The sequence below is a fragment of the Cynara cardunculus genome, assembly GCF_001531365.2.
Source record: "Cynara cardunculus var. scolymus isolate 2C chromosome LG 13, CcrdV1, whole genome shotgun sequence".
Lineage (NCBI taxonomy): Eukaryota > Viridiplantae > Streptophyta > Magnoliopsida > Asterales > Asteraceae > Cynara > Cynara cardunculus.
In genome coordinates this window covers 8,187,112-8,203,250 of record NC_037540.1, presented here as the reverse complement: position 1 = coordinate 8,203,250, position 16,139 = coordinate 8,187,112, and the positions used below count along the sequence as shown (strand labels likewise).

Sequence of the window (16,139 nt, the reverse complement as noted above, 5' to 3'; positions counted from 1 at the left end):
TATATATAATATCTAACATTAAACATTAATATTATTTATTTATCAACCTAATGTTAAATGAGTAAAAATATTTTACATTTTGCTATAGTGGTTGATTAAATTTGACGGTATGAAGTTGTAAAGGAGTCGTTATTAACCGAAAAATGGATGTTTTTAAACAGTTAAGCTTATTTTAATTTGTAGTGCTTTAATTATTTATATTTATTTGTTGTATAATTGTTTCAAATGTCATATTTCAGTACCACTTTTGCATTGTAAACAATATTTTTTGTAAATTTAGATCACCATGAAGGTATGAATCAAACTACGGGTAACTGCCTTATTTTAGTTCGGTTCGCTGTGGTTTGACTCAACTTATGCTTCCGACTCTTAAAGGGTTTTTTGTTTACTTCTTAATGGTTATATTAAGAGGCAACATCTGAATCGCTAAGAGGTGAATCTTGTTTGACAAAAAAAAGTCTGTTTCTTAATTATTCTAAAACCCTCTGAATGGTTTTGTATCTTAGGTATCCCTTAACCATTCACCACTCTAATTTCATTATGAATAATTACCAAACAATTATATTTCATATTGCATTATATTATAAAAGTTTCTTAATCATTCTGATCACTTATTCATTTTACACCAAACCATTCAGCAACTGTCAAACAACTCTTTACGGTTGGGTTCACTGATCACCTCTATCTTTTATTTCAATATGGTTAAGTTTATATGTAAATAGTCCTAAATTCACTCTAAAATGTATTTGGCGCAATTTTCTTTTGTTCATCTTTCAGTATCAAAATCGTAGATTTCAGCTACTAAAATATTTATGTCACCCTTGGTTTGGCACAAAATTGTTGATGAAATTAATCAAATATAATCCCAAACCCACAAATTTCTAGTCTTTAATTCTCATGATCTCCAGCTTCACAGATTCATGTCGTCCTCTCTCGATCTATTTCATCCGTCGACTCTTGTCAACCCAACAAAAGTACCTCTCAAGAAAACTACCTCCATACGAAAATCCAGATGTATCTTATATGGAATTATCTCAGAAGTTTTACGAATTAATGAAATCATGCGTAAGTATTCGGTCGACACACTTGGCTCGAGGACTTCATTGTCAGCTTATCACAATTGGGTTAGATTCTTCGACTTTTATGCGGAACAACTTAATCAACATGTATGCCGGTTGTGGTTTGGTCGATGATGCGTCATTGGTCTTTAATGAGATTGAGTTAAAAAATGTGTTTAGTTGGAATACGATGATAGAGGGATTCATAGATTCAGGGCGGCTATTGGCTGCAGAGAGGGTGTTTGAGGAAATGCCTGAGAGGGATGTTGTTTCTTGGAATTCTATGATGTCAGGTTATTTTCGTAATGGGTTTCCAGAGAAGACTGTTGAGGTTTTTGTTTCATTGGTTCGATGTTTTGACTGTGTTCCTGGTGCATATTCTTTCACTTGTATGATGAAGGCCTGTGCTAGCCTTAAAATTTTTAACTTGGCTTTACAAGTACATGGTTTTGCCGAAAAGTTAGGATTTTTAGGTGATGATTCTGTGGAATCATCGATGGTTGATATGTATATCAAGAGTGGAGCGCCAGATTTTGCCGAACGTGTTTTCTTGAAGATGCTGAACCCAAATATGTTTTCTTGTAACTCTATGCTTTATGGTTACTCGAAATTATATGGTGCTCAGAGGGCTTTGGAATTATTTGATGAAATGCCTAAAAGAGACGTCGTTTCTTGGAATATGATCATTTCGATATTGTCTAAGCATGGGGATGTCGCGAAAACACTTGGTATGTTTATTGAGATGTGTTGTCAAGGTTTCAGACCCAATTCCATGACATATGCTAGTGTTCTCAGTGCTTGTACTAGCATATATGAACTTAGCTGGGGGGTCCACTTGCACGGCCGAATTATCAGAATGCAATCAAATATCGATGTCTATGTTGGCAGCAGTCTCATTGACATGTATGCCAAATGTGGGTGCTTCAGAAAAGCACGTCAGGTGTTTAACGATTTGAAAGAGCACAACGTAGTATCATGGACATCAATGATAGGAGGAGCAGCACATTGTGGTAAAGAAGAGGAGGCCATTTCATTGTTTAAACAAATGAAGGCGGTTTCCGTGGCCTCTGATCAATTTACTCTAGCAACTGTTCTCAATGCTTCTTATGGTTTGCAGGATATTTATCTTGGAAGCCAGATCCATGCTTATTCAATCAGAATTGGAATCGATCATTTAACCTCTGTAGCCAATGCTCTTGTTACAATGTATGCCAAATGTGGTGACATTGAGAGTGTAAACCGTGCATTTAACTGGATGTCCCATAAAGATATCATATCATGGACAACCATGATCACGGCATTCTCTCATAATGGAAACGTTGGAAAAGCTAGAGAATGTTTTGATAAAATGCCAGAGCGTAATGTTGTATCTTGGAACTCGATGTTAGCGACATATATACAACATGGATTTTGGGAGGAGGGTCTTAAGGTTTATGTTTTGATGAGAAAGGAAGGAGTTAAACCGGATTGCGTTACTTTTGTAACTTCAATTTCTGCCTGTGCATATGCAGCTATACTAAAGCTTGGGAACCAAATTGTTGCTCAGGCTGAAAAATTCGGTTTTGGTTCGGATGTCTCAGTAAAAAATAGTATTGTTACCATGTACTCAAAATGCGGACGTATTGGAGAAGCGTGCAAAACTTTTGATTCGATACTTGCAAAGAATTTGATTTCTTGGAATGCAATGATGGCTGGGTATGCTCAAAGTGGTCAGGGTAATCAAGTGATTGATACTTTTGAGCAGATGATAAGATCGGGGATAATGCCTGACAATATAAGTTATGTATCTGTCCTTTCGGGTTGTAGCCACTCCGGTTTGGTACCAGAAGGACACTATTACTTTGATATGTTGCTTAAAGATCAAGATATATCTCCAACATGCGAGCACTTTGCGTGCATGGTAGATCTACTTGGGCGTGCAGGGCGTGTCGAAGAGGCGAAAGATTTAATCGACAAGATGCTCATAAAACCGAATGCTGCCGTTTGGGGAGCTTTGCTTGGTGCTTGCCGGATTCATGGCAAAGCAACATTGGCGGAAACCGCTTTGAAGAATCTTGTCGTGTTGGATGCTGAAGATTCTGGAAGTTATGTCCTCCTAGCGAATCTTTACTCGGATTCCGGAAAGTTGGAGTCTGTTTCTAATGTAAGACGAATAATGAAAGACAAAGGCATAAGGAAAAATCCGGGTTGCAGCTGGATTGAAGTAGATAACAGGGTGCATGTTTTTACCGTAGACGATACCAACCATCCAAGAATTAATGACGTTTATCGCATATTGGGGGAGATTATTGGGAAGATAGAAGAAACAGGAATTTATATCAAGGAAAATGGTTCCGTTAATAAGCCGAGGGCGTATCACAGTGAGAAGCTTGCGTTGGCGTTTGGTTTGATGACTTTACCGGCTTGGATGCCGATCCACATAATGAAGAATCTCCGAATCTGTGATGATTGCCATTTGGTAATGAAATTGGCATCTCTTGTTACCTCGAGGGAACTTATAGTCCGGGATGCGAATCGCTTTCATCATTTCCAGGAGGGAGCTTGCTCATGCCGGGATTACTGGTAAATCGCAATTCCGTATTGGAATCTCACAAAGGCTAGACTTGGACAATGTTTACTCTATATGTTGGTACGTTTCCCTCTGGGCTCTCCAAAGATGGGGTTTCACCAGGTATGAAACAATATGCTAATATTGTTTGGTTGGTTGGTTTTACATCAAGTCCTATGTGGATGAAACTGACTGTATGAGTTAATTTGTTTGTATAGATTGAGAGGATTTTTGTTTGTAGGAGCTTTTCATAAATAGAAGGAAAATGTTCTGCCCATCGGAAGGGCAGGTCTGGTCCCCTAGAAGTTTACCGAATAAGTTACTCTCTATATTATTAAGCCACCACCAAATAGTCCCATATAGGTGACCATATAAACTGTGAGTTCCGTTAAGCTCATTAAGCTTGTAACAAACTATTATTGATAGGCATTGATGCTAAGCCGTATGCTATTTGTTTTATGTACAGATGCATTGATGATATCAACCAGTTTGTTAAGAGAGCAACAACGTTGTTTTTGTCGCTTGAACAATAATTGGTACTTAAATTACATGTTTAAAGTAGTATTTCACTTTCCCAAAAAACATTATAAACTTAACAGCGCTGGACGAATTTACAAAGAGATGTAAACGTTTGTGCACAAGTGTTTGTTCGGTCTTATTGACCCACAACTTGTTGGGCCAAAATCGAACGAAATAAACACCTGTGAGCTCGTCAGCATTCTCATTCTCCTCCAAAGACCCCCCATTGTTTCCCGAGTAAAGAAATACGTCACCAAAAACCCAAAAACACAAACCCCACCCATAGCCATTAACGTATGTGACATCCCGATCCCATGTGGAGGCTCGTGATAAACCCACAAAAACCCAACCGATCCGATTATCGCCCCCACTTTTCCAACCGCACCGGAAATCCCATGACAGGTTGCACGAAACCTTGCTGGAAAAAGCTCTGCCGGGACTATGAAAGTGGTGGTGTTCGGCCCAAAATTGGAAAAAAAGAACGGAAGTCCATAGAGGATCGTGAACCCGATACTTGGATTGGATCCCCAATCTCCCGTGTTGACTTTTGCGATTGTAAACAAGCTTACTGCCAAGAAAAAGAACCCAGTTGCCTGGATCCTGACTCTCCCGACGTAATTGATCATGTAAACTGCCACGAAATACCCAGGGATCGTTGCACAGGCTGCAACGGTTGCTTGGAATTTCGCGACCTGCAAAGCATCATTGTATAGATTCATGTGGCTCTTTGGAGTCATATGATGTATGAATGCATGATATTGGAATAGATTGAGACTGTAGAAGACAATATCAACGAGAAACCAGTTGAAGGATGCGGCAATGAGATCACGACCATGTCGTCGGAAAAATTCTCGAGAGAAAAGAGGGGTAGGCGTCGGAGAACGCTGCTCCAGTGTTTGGAGTGTTCATCGGCTCGTTATCTTCAAAGCGATCATAATTGCAGGTATGGGTTTGCAAACTCCGACATAATCATGGCCAATAACGGGTAATCCCCTCCGATTCCCAACCCGAGCAAGAACCGAAAGAAGCCGAGGCTAACAAACACCATCGACGTTAATGTCGAGAACGAGAATCCACAACCGAGGGACCCCACGACCATCAGTACCAATGAAACTCCGTATTATGATCGCTTTGAAGTGGTAATATTGCGTCTTTGCGGCATCAAGTGCCAATAAGACCTTCAATGCCATCGTGGATTTGAATTTTCTTGACTCGAACACAAGAATATATATATAAGGAAAAAAACGTAGTTGTTAAGATAAAACGTCATGTAATACTAAAAACATGGGAAAGGAAATTGGGAGGGAATTTGTTAGTGATGAAATCCTTAATTCGCATAAATTTAAAATATAAGATGTTTGATACTAACAACGTTTTGTCTGGTAGAAGTTGTGGGATTTTGAGGTTTATTGTTTGTTTTATATGCGAAATGAATGAATGAATGAATTGCAGTTTACGGATTTCTTGTACTATAACGATAGATTTAATTATAATATACAACTTATTCAAGGATATTCCTTAAATAAAATAAAAAATTAATTTAGTTATTTTATTATAATAACTCATCAAAAGGTTTAATTAATTTTTTTTTGAAAAGCAAATATTTACTTGGATAACTTAAAACTGAAGGTCGTGTAAATAACTAAATATTTGGTGAGCAAATAAATATACGTCACAAGAAACCCAAAACACAAATGCAACCCGTTGACGCTAACGAATGCAACACTCTATGCTCGTACAGAGAATCACGAGAAGCCCCTAACCATTCCGCCAACATCATGGCATGCAAGCAGGCCCGAAATTAGAAAAAAAAAAAAACAAGAAAGCGACAACGGTCATCATCGAACCATTGTTCTTTTCGAGCAATAATATTGCACATCATGCCCCCATAAAACATTCAATGCAGACACACACACACAAAAAAAACTTTAAGTACGACGTAGGTTTAAGATTTTTAAGAAATGATTAATATGAGTAAATTGTACGATGATACTTGGGCCGTCTTTAGTATGTGAACTTTGATGTAGAATCTCCACTGTGTCGTTAGGTCGCAGGTACTTGTTGAGCTCTTCTGGCCCACAACTTGTGGGGCCAAAATCGAACAAAACAAACACCTGTGAGCTCGTCCACATTTTCATTCTCCTCCAATGACCGCCCCATTGTCTCCCGAGTAAAGAAATACGTCACCAGGAACCCCAAAACACAAACCCCGCCCATCGCCGTTAACGTATGTGACACCCAAACCCCGTTTGGGTGATCACGAGAAGCCCACAAGAACCCGACCGTTCCGGTTATCGCCCCCAGTTTTCCAACTGCACCGGAAATCCCATGACACGTTGCACGAAACCTCGCAGGAAAAAGCTCCGCCGGGACTATGAAAGTGGTGGTGTTTGGCCCGAAATTGGAAAAGAAGAACGTAAGTCCATAGAGTATCATGTACCCGACTGTCCCGTCAGATCCCCCATCGCCTTTGTACACTCCCGCGATCGTAAACAAGCTTATCGCCATGAAAAGGAACCCCATTGCTTGAATTTTGACTCTCCCAACATAATCAATCAAGTAAACTGTCGCGAAATATCCGGGGATCGTTGCAGAAGCCGCAACGATCGCTTGGAATTTCGCGACTTGCAATGCATCATCGTACAGATTCATCGCATTCTTTTCCTTCATATGAGGTTTAAATGCATGATCTTGGAATAGATTGAGACTATAGAAGACGATATCGAGGAGAAACCAATTGGTGGATGCGGCAACGAGATCACGGCCATGTCGTCGAAGAAATTCTCGAGAGAAGAAACCGTATGTGTTTGAGAAAGCTGCCCGAGTGCTCGATGTGTTCATCGTGTCGATATCTTCTCGGATTTGACTCAGTGATACATTCATGACTTTCTCCATATCTTTTGCTGCTTGTAATGTGTTCTTCTCCACCAAAGCTGTGAATCTGTGAAAGCAGCATCCAAAGAAACACAATGAGTTGGCCGTCGGAAAAAACCTCAATTTACGACAGAAAGGACGTCGTTGGATGTGGTTGTTACAAAAAGTTGGATTAATCGGGCTTTAAGACCGGGCCTGTGCCCGAACTGGGAGTTGTGGTTAGTACCGGGCAGTTTCGGGCATCTTCATCCGCCAATAATAAGTCATAGATGCTGGAATTGCACCAATCATAAGAATAAGCCGCCACGCCAAGTCCGATACGGGCTGCACCTGGGCAAAAGTTTTCGATGCTTGGAGTTCCATCGACGGAGTTGGTAGATTCTTGTCAACGGCTTTAAAAACGGTGCACACGGTCATGGTAACGAGCGAGCTCAATAGGATCCCGAACCCTTGCATAGAGAACACACCGGCAATGAACGCTCCACGAGTCCTCCTGTTGGCGAACTCCGACATAATCGTGGCCGATAACGGGTAATCCCCTCCGATTCCCATCCCAAGCAAGAATCGGAAAAACCCGAGGCTGACAAACACCAATGGCGTCAATGTCGTGAGTGAAAACCCGCATCCGGTAGAACCCAAGACCATTAGTACAAGTGAAATACCGTACACACGACGACGCCCGACACGGTCTCCAAGCCAGCCAAAAATGAGTTGCCCGATTACAGCCCCCATTAATGCAACACCGAACATCGTGGATGCAATCACGGCAGGGACCTCGAACCATTTCGCCGGTGGCACATCGTCGTCGAATTTAGGGTAATATATCCTTCCGATGAGTGTCATAATCGGAGGGATGCAAAACAAGTCATAACTATCAGTAAACAAACCCATACCTGCGATTATAATGGCTTTAAAGTGGTAGTATTGCGTTTTTGCAGCATCAAGAGCCGATAATACTTTCAAACCCATGGTGGTGCTGAAGATTTTTTGATCCGAATGTGAAGAATTAATTATAAGAAACAAATAAAATGGAGATAATTATTAAAAATTAATATGTGGGAAGGAAATTGCTTAGGAGTTTCGTAGTGATGAAATCCTTGGCAAATGCTTCTAACGTTTTGGAAACAAGTGGTTAATCCTTCGTTTTCATATGAAAATTGCGACATCTTGTGAATTGACCCATTGACCAATTTTTCTACTCTATTTTTCATTTTTATTATTTATTTACAACAAATAACCTTAAAAAAACTATAATGTATGATTTATATGGTTTTATTTTTGTTATGATATTATAATCCATCACATGTGATACTAAATTAGAGACTCAAGATTTTTGGTGCGGCTTCCTCATGTGTATTATCACATGTGATAAGGGTCTTCTCGCATTTTCGCAAAATGAAAATGTTCTCGTTTGAACATCCACTTGTATATATATACACACCGAGTATAATAATAGTGAGAAACACAATGAGTGTATATGATGCAAAAATATAATCAATCTTCCATGAAGAAAACTTGTAAAAAGAATTATATCATTGATTTGATTGTTCGTGAGGAACTTTTGTTGATATAACGACGTGGTTATATAAAATTAACGTCATTGATATATTTGTATTTGAACCGCACTCTTTATGTTACTCTTATACTATATGTCGTTTAAACGTAAAATTAACATTTATATAAAACATTACGTAAAAAATTAAATTTGTAGATCGGGAAAAATATCTGATTGGAATGAAATCTTATTCCCTAAAGAGGAAGTGGACGGCAATCCTGGTACCCTCGACCATGTTGCCATCACTAATACTTTGTCGCCACATCATCCTCCTTGTTCCCGGTGCAACCCTACGGCGACATCGACTCCCCTTGTCTACTATACGGCTTCTCTCTTCCATCACAAGTCCCCTTTCTCTATATAAAAGTGTTATAATAAGTTTATATGACATTTTCGAACGTTTTAACAAGTTTTTTAGAACATTCCTAATACAAAGTGTCATCTTAGTTATTTTATAGGACATTTTTTTAGAAATATCCTATGAATGCATCTTTTTATAGAACACTTGTTTTATAAGATAATTTTTTGAATAATGTCCTATAAAATAGCTAATGCAACGTTTTTCTAATAAAAACGTCTTAAAAGACTTGCTCTGACGTCCAAAAACATCCTATAAACTTATTACAACATCTTTAAATATAATGTTTTTATTGTTTGGTCATATAAACTAAGTCTTATAAAACAGTATATTATAACACCTGGACACATTTTTAATGTTTTATAAACCCAATTTTATTGTAGTAGCTTCTAGGATTTAGGAGGCTCCACAACAAGCGGAGTAGCACGCGTTATGTCTTCTTGAAAGCCATGCCACATTTACCAAAACTTTACGGAACGAAGACAACATCCTCTCGTTGTAACCTAAAAAAGTCGTATCATTGATTCAATAGATGTTGTCTTTTACTTAAACCAGTGATGTGATATTTATGTCCTCGGACTTTTGTAAGCATCTTGACAAACGAACATCAAATTCTAAGTTCCATAAATAATTAAAAGATGACGACGAAATGGAAGTAGAATGAAGGTTTTATTTAAATAAGTAGAAAAAGACATAAATAAAAATAGCAAAAGCCAACTACTCATTAAAAGAAAGAAGACATATAATATGAGGTCCAAGTCTTCTACTAACCCTCGTAATTCTGCCTCAATAATGATAAAAAGTCCAACCAAGGTTTTCTGGGATCATTAGAGATCTGATTCAGCTTATGTGCATCGATTAATCACTATGCAACTGTTAATCTTTTGGAGTAATCGTAAGTGAACTTCTATGACAACATCTATATTCGAACTCGGAAAAAACGAGATATCCACTACATCTCTTGAATCTTAACCGATACGTCATGAATTTTGTTTTGAGGAGACCGGATTCTTCAATTTATTTTTTATATTATAGCATTTAAATAGGCGGAAAAATCATGTGAGAAAGAAAGTTATGATGAAAAACGTAAGAAGAGATCTGAACTTTTGACTACTTTTAATCTCATGTCCATCAATGAATTACGCTTTATACGAGAATTGATCCGATACATTTCATCCTAACGTGTGTTTAAAGGTGGAGACCCTTTTTTACGCTTCTCATATTAACTCTCGTTCGGAATCCACACTCATTTAAATATTTATATTAGTTACAAAAATTGAAATCGATAAATTGACATGAATACTAAAATATGTGGACCAAAAATTGGAACGGCTAAATTGACATATATACTAAAATATGTGGATAGAAATTGGCCTAGGAATAAATCCTTGGCATATGCTACATGGGATGGAAATGTTCGGGAAGATTAAGGTTTGTTGTTTGTTACATTGTTTTCTTATGATAAAGGCCATTAATTATGTTGGTTTGAATAATTCGCTATTTGCACCCTGTAAGAATCAGATCAAGTCGTACATTAAGAATGTAAAACTTGAAAATCACATCGTTCTTAACATATTAAAATAAGATATAAATTGCTTATACAACAAGACATGATGATCAAAATGTCAAATGACTCGTCACGAATCAACGATCACGTGTTCAAAACTTGAAAATCTCCGATTCGAGACCCTCAACTTTCATCCATCAAAATTGTAATCTTAAGAGGATACTTGAATTGTACTTTTAAGTTCATTTCAAAAGTAACTAGGAGAATGACTTCATATATAAGTAGCTACAATTAACCGTCTCAAACAACCCGCATTTAGCTGCTATTCGACATCATCATCATCAGTCTTCATCCCTGTAAAATACACAAAATCTGCTTATATAAATGCATGCATGCATGCATGCAACTAATCTACTACTCGCATTTCATCACAATGGCTTCAAAAATGCCATCTGATCTAAAGTTTGGATAAAACAGCCTTGGATCAACAGGTCCTGGAAGGCTGAACGAGAGACTGAAGGGTCCAGGCGGGGCTTGCTGTTGGAATTTCATTTCAAAAACTCGAGAATGTCTTGAAACGGTTTTTCCACCCGTTGATGTTTCTCCTCGGACATGAACCCTCCCATCCCGTTCTATCTCGCAGCTAAACTGACCTGCAAAAAACAACTCAAACCCATTACTTCATCCCATTTGATTCAATGTAATCTATAGTCATTTCATATCGGTCTAAACTTATAACAGTCCATGTTAGTTTAGTCTTTCTTTACCAGCAATATTGATCTGATTAGTTCCCTGTGGATGGTTTCAAACCATTTAAAGCAATTACCTGCTGCAATGTTAAAATTATCAAGCTAGGAAATGCATCATAAGTGTTCAGTATAAAATTTTGATCCCTTCTCAAGGTTATTTAGTTAAATGACCCCGATTTCTATGCATTCTTGTGTATGGAAATGACATTCTCAAACCTGTCAGAAGGTTATGGATTTATAAATATATATAAAAAAACCTGTCAGAAGGTCATTTAAACAAAGGACCCTCTGAACTGCAGCCATTAAACTTTCTAACAAGCGGGCTAGGCTGGTCCTATGGCAACAGATGTTTTGGGCACCATAGACTCAAGATTCTGGACATTTGATCACTGCTTGAAAAACTGGTGAAAAGGCTGTCTACATGGACTGTGAAGAAGTTGTCCTCTGACGTAAAACAACTGACAATTTCTGTCCTAAGTTTCAGTTATCTGAATCGGGCTTCAAATTCTATGCTACCTAACAGTATTTCCAAGGCCAGACAGGGTCATGTCCAAGTGCATACCAGAGTGAGATATGGAAGATGGGTCCCCCAAAAGTTTTAGGGTACAATTACACATGTTTTAAGCCTCTACTCTTGTAGCCAATTTGGCAATTCCTGGCTCCAGCATTCGAAGAATGATTCTATTTAAGTAAATTTCATATGTTACTTTGTCATTTTAAGACAATTTTTGTTGTTTCAATTTGTAGGACTTTTAATACTCCCTCTGTCCCAAAATAATTGTCCATGTTTCTTTTTTAGTTTGTCCCAAAACAAGTGTGAAGCGTCCTCTTCAAAAGTAAGGTGCTATTAGGTTCGCAAAATTCAAAGGAATTGGAATGATCAATTCTTTTGACCAAATTCCAATTCCTTTGTTTGGTTCACATATTGAAATGGATGGAATCCTTTGAATTCCACATATTAAGGAATTCATCATTCCTTGGCATAAACGAAGGATTTGAATTCCATCCCATTGCATCCAATTTAACCAACATTGCCCACCCCCTGCCTCCACCATGACCAGCTACTACTGTCACTGTCACATCGCCACCCTAACCCCCCACCAGGCCACCACCACACCACTACTTTCTCCGTCACAATGGCCACCACCACCACACCACTACTTTCTCCGTCACAACCGCCATCACCACCACACCACTACTTTCTCCGTCACAACGGCCACCACCCCCAACCCTCAACTCACCACTCACCACCATGCCAATACTGTCGTCGTTACAGTTACCACACCCCCCTAGGGTGTGAAACGGGTGGGGCGTTGGGGCAGGGGGTTGTGGGCGGGGCACATTGGGGTTTATTGTTGTCATCACAGCTGCCACCTCACCCTCCCCCCAAACAAATATGGAGATTCCAATTCTTTTGAGAGATTTCATTCCAATTCTTTCCAACCAAACGCATGGTCAAATTCCATTCGAATTCTTTCAAAGTCAAATTCCTTTGATGGATTCCAGTTCCACCAAATTCCATTCTGTGAACCAAACTCCCCCTAAGTGTCTGCTTTCCAATTCTAGCCTTAACTATGAGATGGAAAAATTCATTGTTCTCTCTATTATTAAGGGTTAAACTGTGATTCAGTTAATTAAAAGAAGTGTCATATGGCATGAACTTTTTATATTTTGTTTTATATATTACTCCTCCAGTCGATCTATAGTCTTGGTACATGTGTAACAGGACCTTCCAGAAGATTGGAACGATCCTGGCCATAGATCAAGGTATCAGGAAGTTTTGTTTGGTATGGAGATCAAGTTTCTAAATGCTCCGTGAATGCTGCATGAAGTTATTTGTATAGGGATTCAATTTCTTAGGTTGCATCTTAAACGGACTTTTCAAGTCTCAATTAATCAGGCACAGGATATTAAAACATTAGATACTAAAACTTGCAATTGTAACAAAAAGGAATCAGAGAAAGGAGAGATGGTGTACCAGGATCCTTCTTGACACCGGGTAGAGCAACTTGAAAAAAATATGCACTTTTGCTAATGCCAATGTCCACTGCTCCTACAGGTGGCCCAAGTTCTCCCCTTCTAGCTGTTCCAGATAAGACAATAGATGCCTTTGAACTGTCTTCTTCAACTTTATGAATCGATATAAGCGGCATTACAAAAGGTCCATCTGAGCTACCATCAATCCGCTGCTTTTTATTCAAATTTTCTTCAACAACAATGGATGAATTCCCATTTTCATTAGAATCTTTTGCTACCACTGATTCCTCAGAGTTCTTCAAAACCATGGTTTTCAACAACTTGATTGATTATTGGGTTCGCATCAAATTCAGATAATCTTCAACAAGTGATTGACTCAATCTTGTGTGTCCCCTTTTGTAAGCTACCAATGCCATTAAATAAGAATAACTTTCAATTGCCATCAAAGTTGATCAAATTTAACATAATAACGTAGTACACATGTGAACCTTGGACCAAGAATTCCAGATGCAAGACAGCAATACAAAATTTCTACTGTTCACAAGCCATAGAGATTTTGAAAACAGCAAATAGATTACCATGACACAATCTTCACATCAAGACCCAAGTAACTATACTTCCATATATATTTATATCAGAATAAAAAATTGATGCATCATCTACAGTGGTTGATGCATCAAAGAAAATAAAGTTTATTCCCTGGTTTCATTTCAAATCAATGAATCATGTAAGTTTTCAAGTATACATGTTAATTCCACATAAATACAGAGCAATAATCACATTTTATCAAGTATTTTTACGGATTGACGACCAAAAACACAAATTTATTACAAGTCATTCACCCATTCAAAAGTTTGTTGTAAACCACTTTGACAAATATAATATACATTCATCTTTGTTCTCCGATTAATGATTTGGGTGAATGTTTTACAGAACATACGATGTGTCACTCAAACAATATACATATTAGCATCCTGACATGACAGATAAGTGATCCAGCACAGGAATTTTTTAATCAACTTTGAAACAGCTATTTCAAATTAGTTTACCATCATCGTTGTTCGTCAAATTAGCGAAAAATTATCTTTATTTTTTCAGTATTTAGCGCATCTAAAAAGCACAAACCAGATGATAATTAGTATTTCTATAACCTACAATCTAAGACACATTAGTCTTAAAGCAAATAATTAGTCCCCCCATGAGTGAAAGCCTGAAAGGTCTCACAAAAGTTGACATATATCAAATTTTCACACCACAATTTGCTTTCATAAATCAGTAGCATCATCATGACCCATCTTTAGAGACCAACATTGAGATCATTCTTATACCTTAGAAGGGTTAACAGCTTCTTCTAGCTAGTCTAACTAACTTAGAAATTAGTCATGAATCGAGCCTATCCATGGACTCCATTAGCTGCAAATTAAGTGTGATAACAAAGCAGAAAGCAAACTAACATAATGCCGCATTCAATACCCACTGCAATTTTGGTAACAAGAAAACTGTTGGTAAATTGGTAATGGAAGTTATAAAATCCATAGCAATTTTGGAGAGGAGACTACTAGGTTTCAATTTAGAAATCGCAGAGTATATCTTTTAAATGGAAAAGGTAGTAGGGAGTAAACTGCTTTCTACACAGATCTAGAATCAAACAAAAATAATCATTTCCCCCAACTTGAATAAGGGGAGAAAAAGAACCATAAAAACCCTGCATCGTTGAATCCTTGACACGTATAATTGATCACTCCATTCCAACCTTCCAAATTCCCATTTCACCAATAAACCAACAACAAGAGAGGGATAATTTTATCCAGATAAACAAGAAATTCGTTACTGCAAAATTGGAAGGAAATGGGAAGTATATAGTGCAACTGTGTGGGGATTGAAGGGATTATTACCAGACTCAACTCTCAAGAGTGTTTGGCGAATTCATGGAGATTTCAGTGAAGCATTTCGTCGAGCGATTGGCCGGCAATTGAAACAAGGAGTTTGATTTGTTCCTGTTACAAATAATCAGAATTGTAGAGAAAACGATGGAAGGAGGGGTCGGTGAGAGAATCTGACGCTTGAAATTGCGTGAAATTTTACACATGCTCTTGCTTGGATGTATTTTGGGCGAATCCTTTTCTAATCATAAATAAATAAACATAGAAGTTGTCATTTGTGTTTTTCCTGATTGGTTTATCAAACACTTACCCGATAAGTGTTTATGTATAAAATTTAACACTATTATTTATTTATCGGGTAAGATTTTAGTCCACCAAAACAACATCGTATGCAACAATTTACACGATAAGCGTTTACCGTAGCAAGATTCGTCGACCTCACCTACCGGGTAAGACTCTTGGTTATTGTCTTGCTCTTACCGGGTAAGATTTTTGGTCCTTATCATATTCATCCGGTAAAGTAATATGACTTGATAAGCACTTACTCGAATAAGCGTTTGGTAAACGGCCCCTAAGACCTTTGGAAATATTGTTGGATATATCAAAATCTGTCATATCAAGTTAAATCAGACTATTTTTTGGTAATTCAAGTGGTTTGGTGGTCCAGTCTGGTTTGAAAAATAGATAAACCATTTGGTTATATTCAGCCTACGGTTTAAATGTTTTTAGTGGTTTAGATTGAACTGGTCATCAAAATACACATGTATTAATTATATTTAGTTTTTCATTTACAGGCCCCACCTTTCTGATTTAGATTTCGACTCTGAGATGTGCTTCTGATTTAGATTTCTACTCGACTTCGATTTCTCTCCCTTGGTTTACGATTTCTATTCATAGATATTCTCTTTGATTTCAGTTTCTTTCTGATTTAGATTTCAGACCCTGAGATGTGCTTCTGATTTACATTTCGACTCTTTAATTTCGATTTCTCTCCCTTTCGTTCATAGATGTGGTTTGTTTATTTCATGTATGTTATGTTGAAGACAAGCTACTGGTTTATGTTAATCGTTATCATGATGTTAGGCAAGCATAACACTATCTCGTCATGCAT

General features: G+C 37.8%; 3 protein-coding genes and 1 pseudogene across 3 annotated transcripts; 1 reads left to right on the top strand and 3 right to left on the bottom strand.

Moving 5' to 3' along the window:
• The first annotated feature begins 875 nt into the window (after nucleotides 1–875).
• Nucleotides 876–3,896, top strand: LOC112525983 (putative pentatricopeptide repeat-containing protein At5g52630). Its single transcript, XM_025136326.1, has one exon. It carries the CDS (start codon nucleotides 898–900, stop codon nucleotides 3,622–3,624), a length of 2,727 nt encoding a protein of 908 aa, XP_024992094.1. The 5' UTR covers nucleotides 876–897; the 3' UTR covers nucleotides 3,625–3,896.
• A 250-nt stretch (nucleotides 3,897–4,146) lies between these two features.
• On the bottom strand, nucleotides 4,147–5,224 carry LOC112524393 (annotated as a pseudogene).
• An 856-nt stretch (nucleotides 5,225–6,080) lies between these two features.
• On the bottom strand, nucleotides 6,081–7,968 carry LOC112526063 (probable inorganic phosphate transporter 1-9). Its single transcript, XM_025136444.1, has 2 exons — nucleotides 7,226–7,968; nucleotides 6,081–7,066 (listed from the first exon to the last, which is right to left on the bottom strand). The coding sequence occupies exons 1-2, from the start codon at nucleotides 7,966–7,968 to the stop codon at nucleotides 6,169–6,171; spliced, it is 1,641 nt and encodes a 546-aa protein (XP_024992212.1). The 3' UTR covers nucleotides 6,081–6,168.
• A 2,733-nt stretch (nucleotides 7,969–10,701) lies between these two features.
• On the bottom strand, nucleotides 10,702–15,243 carry LOC112524580 (increased DNA methylation 3-like). The gene is made up of 3 exons (XM_025134467.1): nucleotides 15,041–15,243; nucleotides 13,147–13,548; nucleotides 10,702–11,072 (listed from the first exon to the last, which is right to left on the bottom strand). Exons 2-3 carry the CDS (start codon nucleotides 13,451–13,453, stop codon nucleotides 10,834–10,836), a joined length of 546 nt encoding a protein of 181 aa, XP_024990235.1. The 5' UTR covers nucleotides 13,454–13,548; nucleotides 15,041–15,243; the 3' UTR covers nucleotides 10,702–10,833.
• Nucleotides 15,244–16,139: the final 896 nt, after the last annotated feature.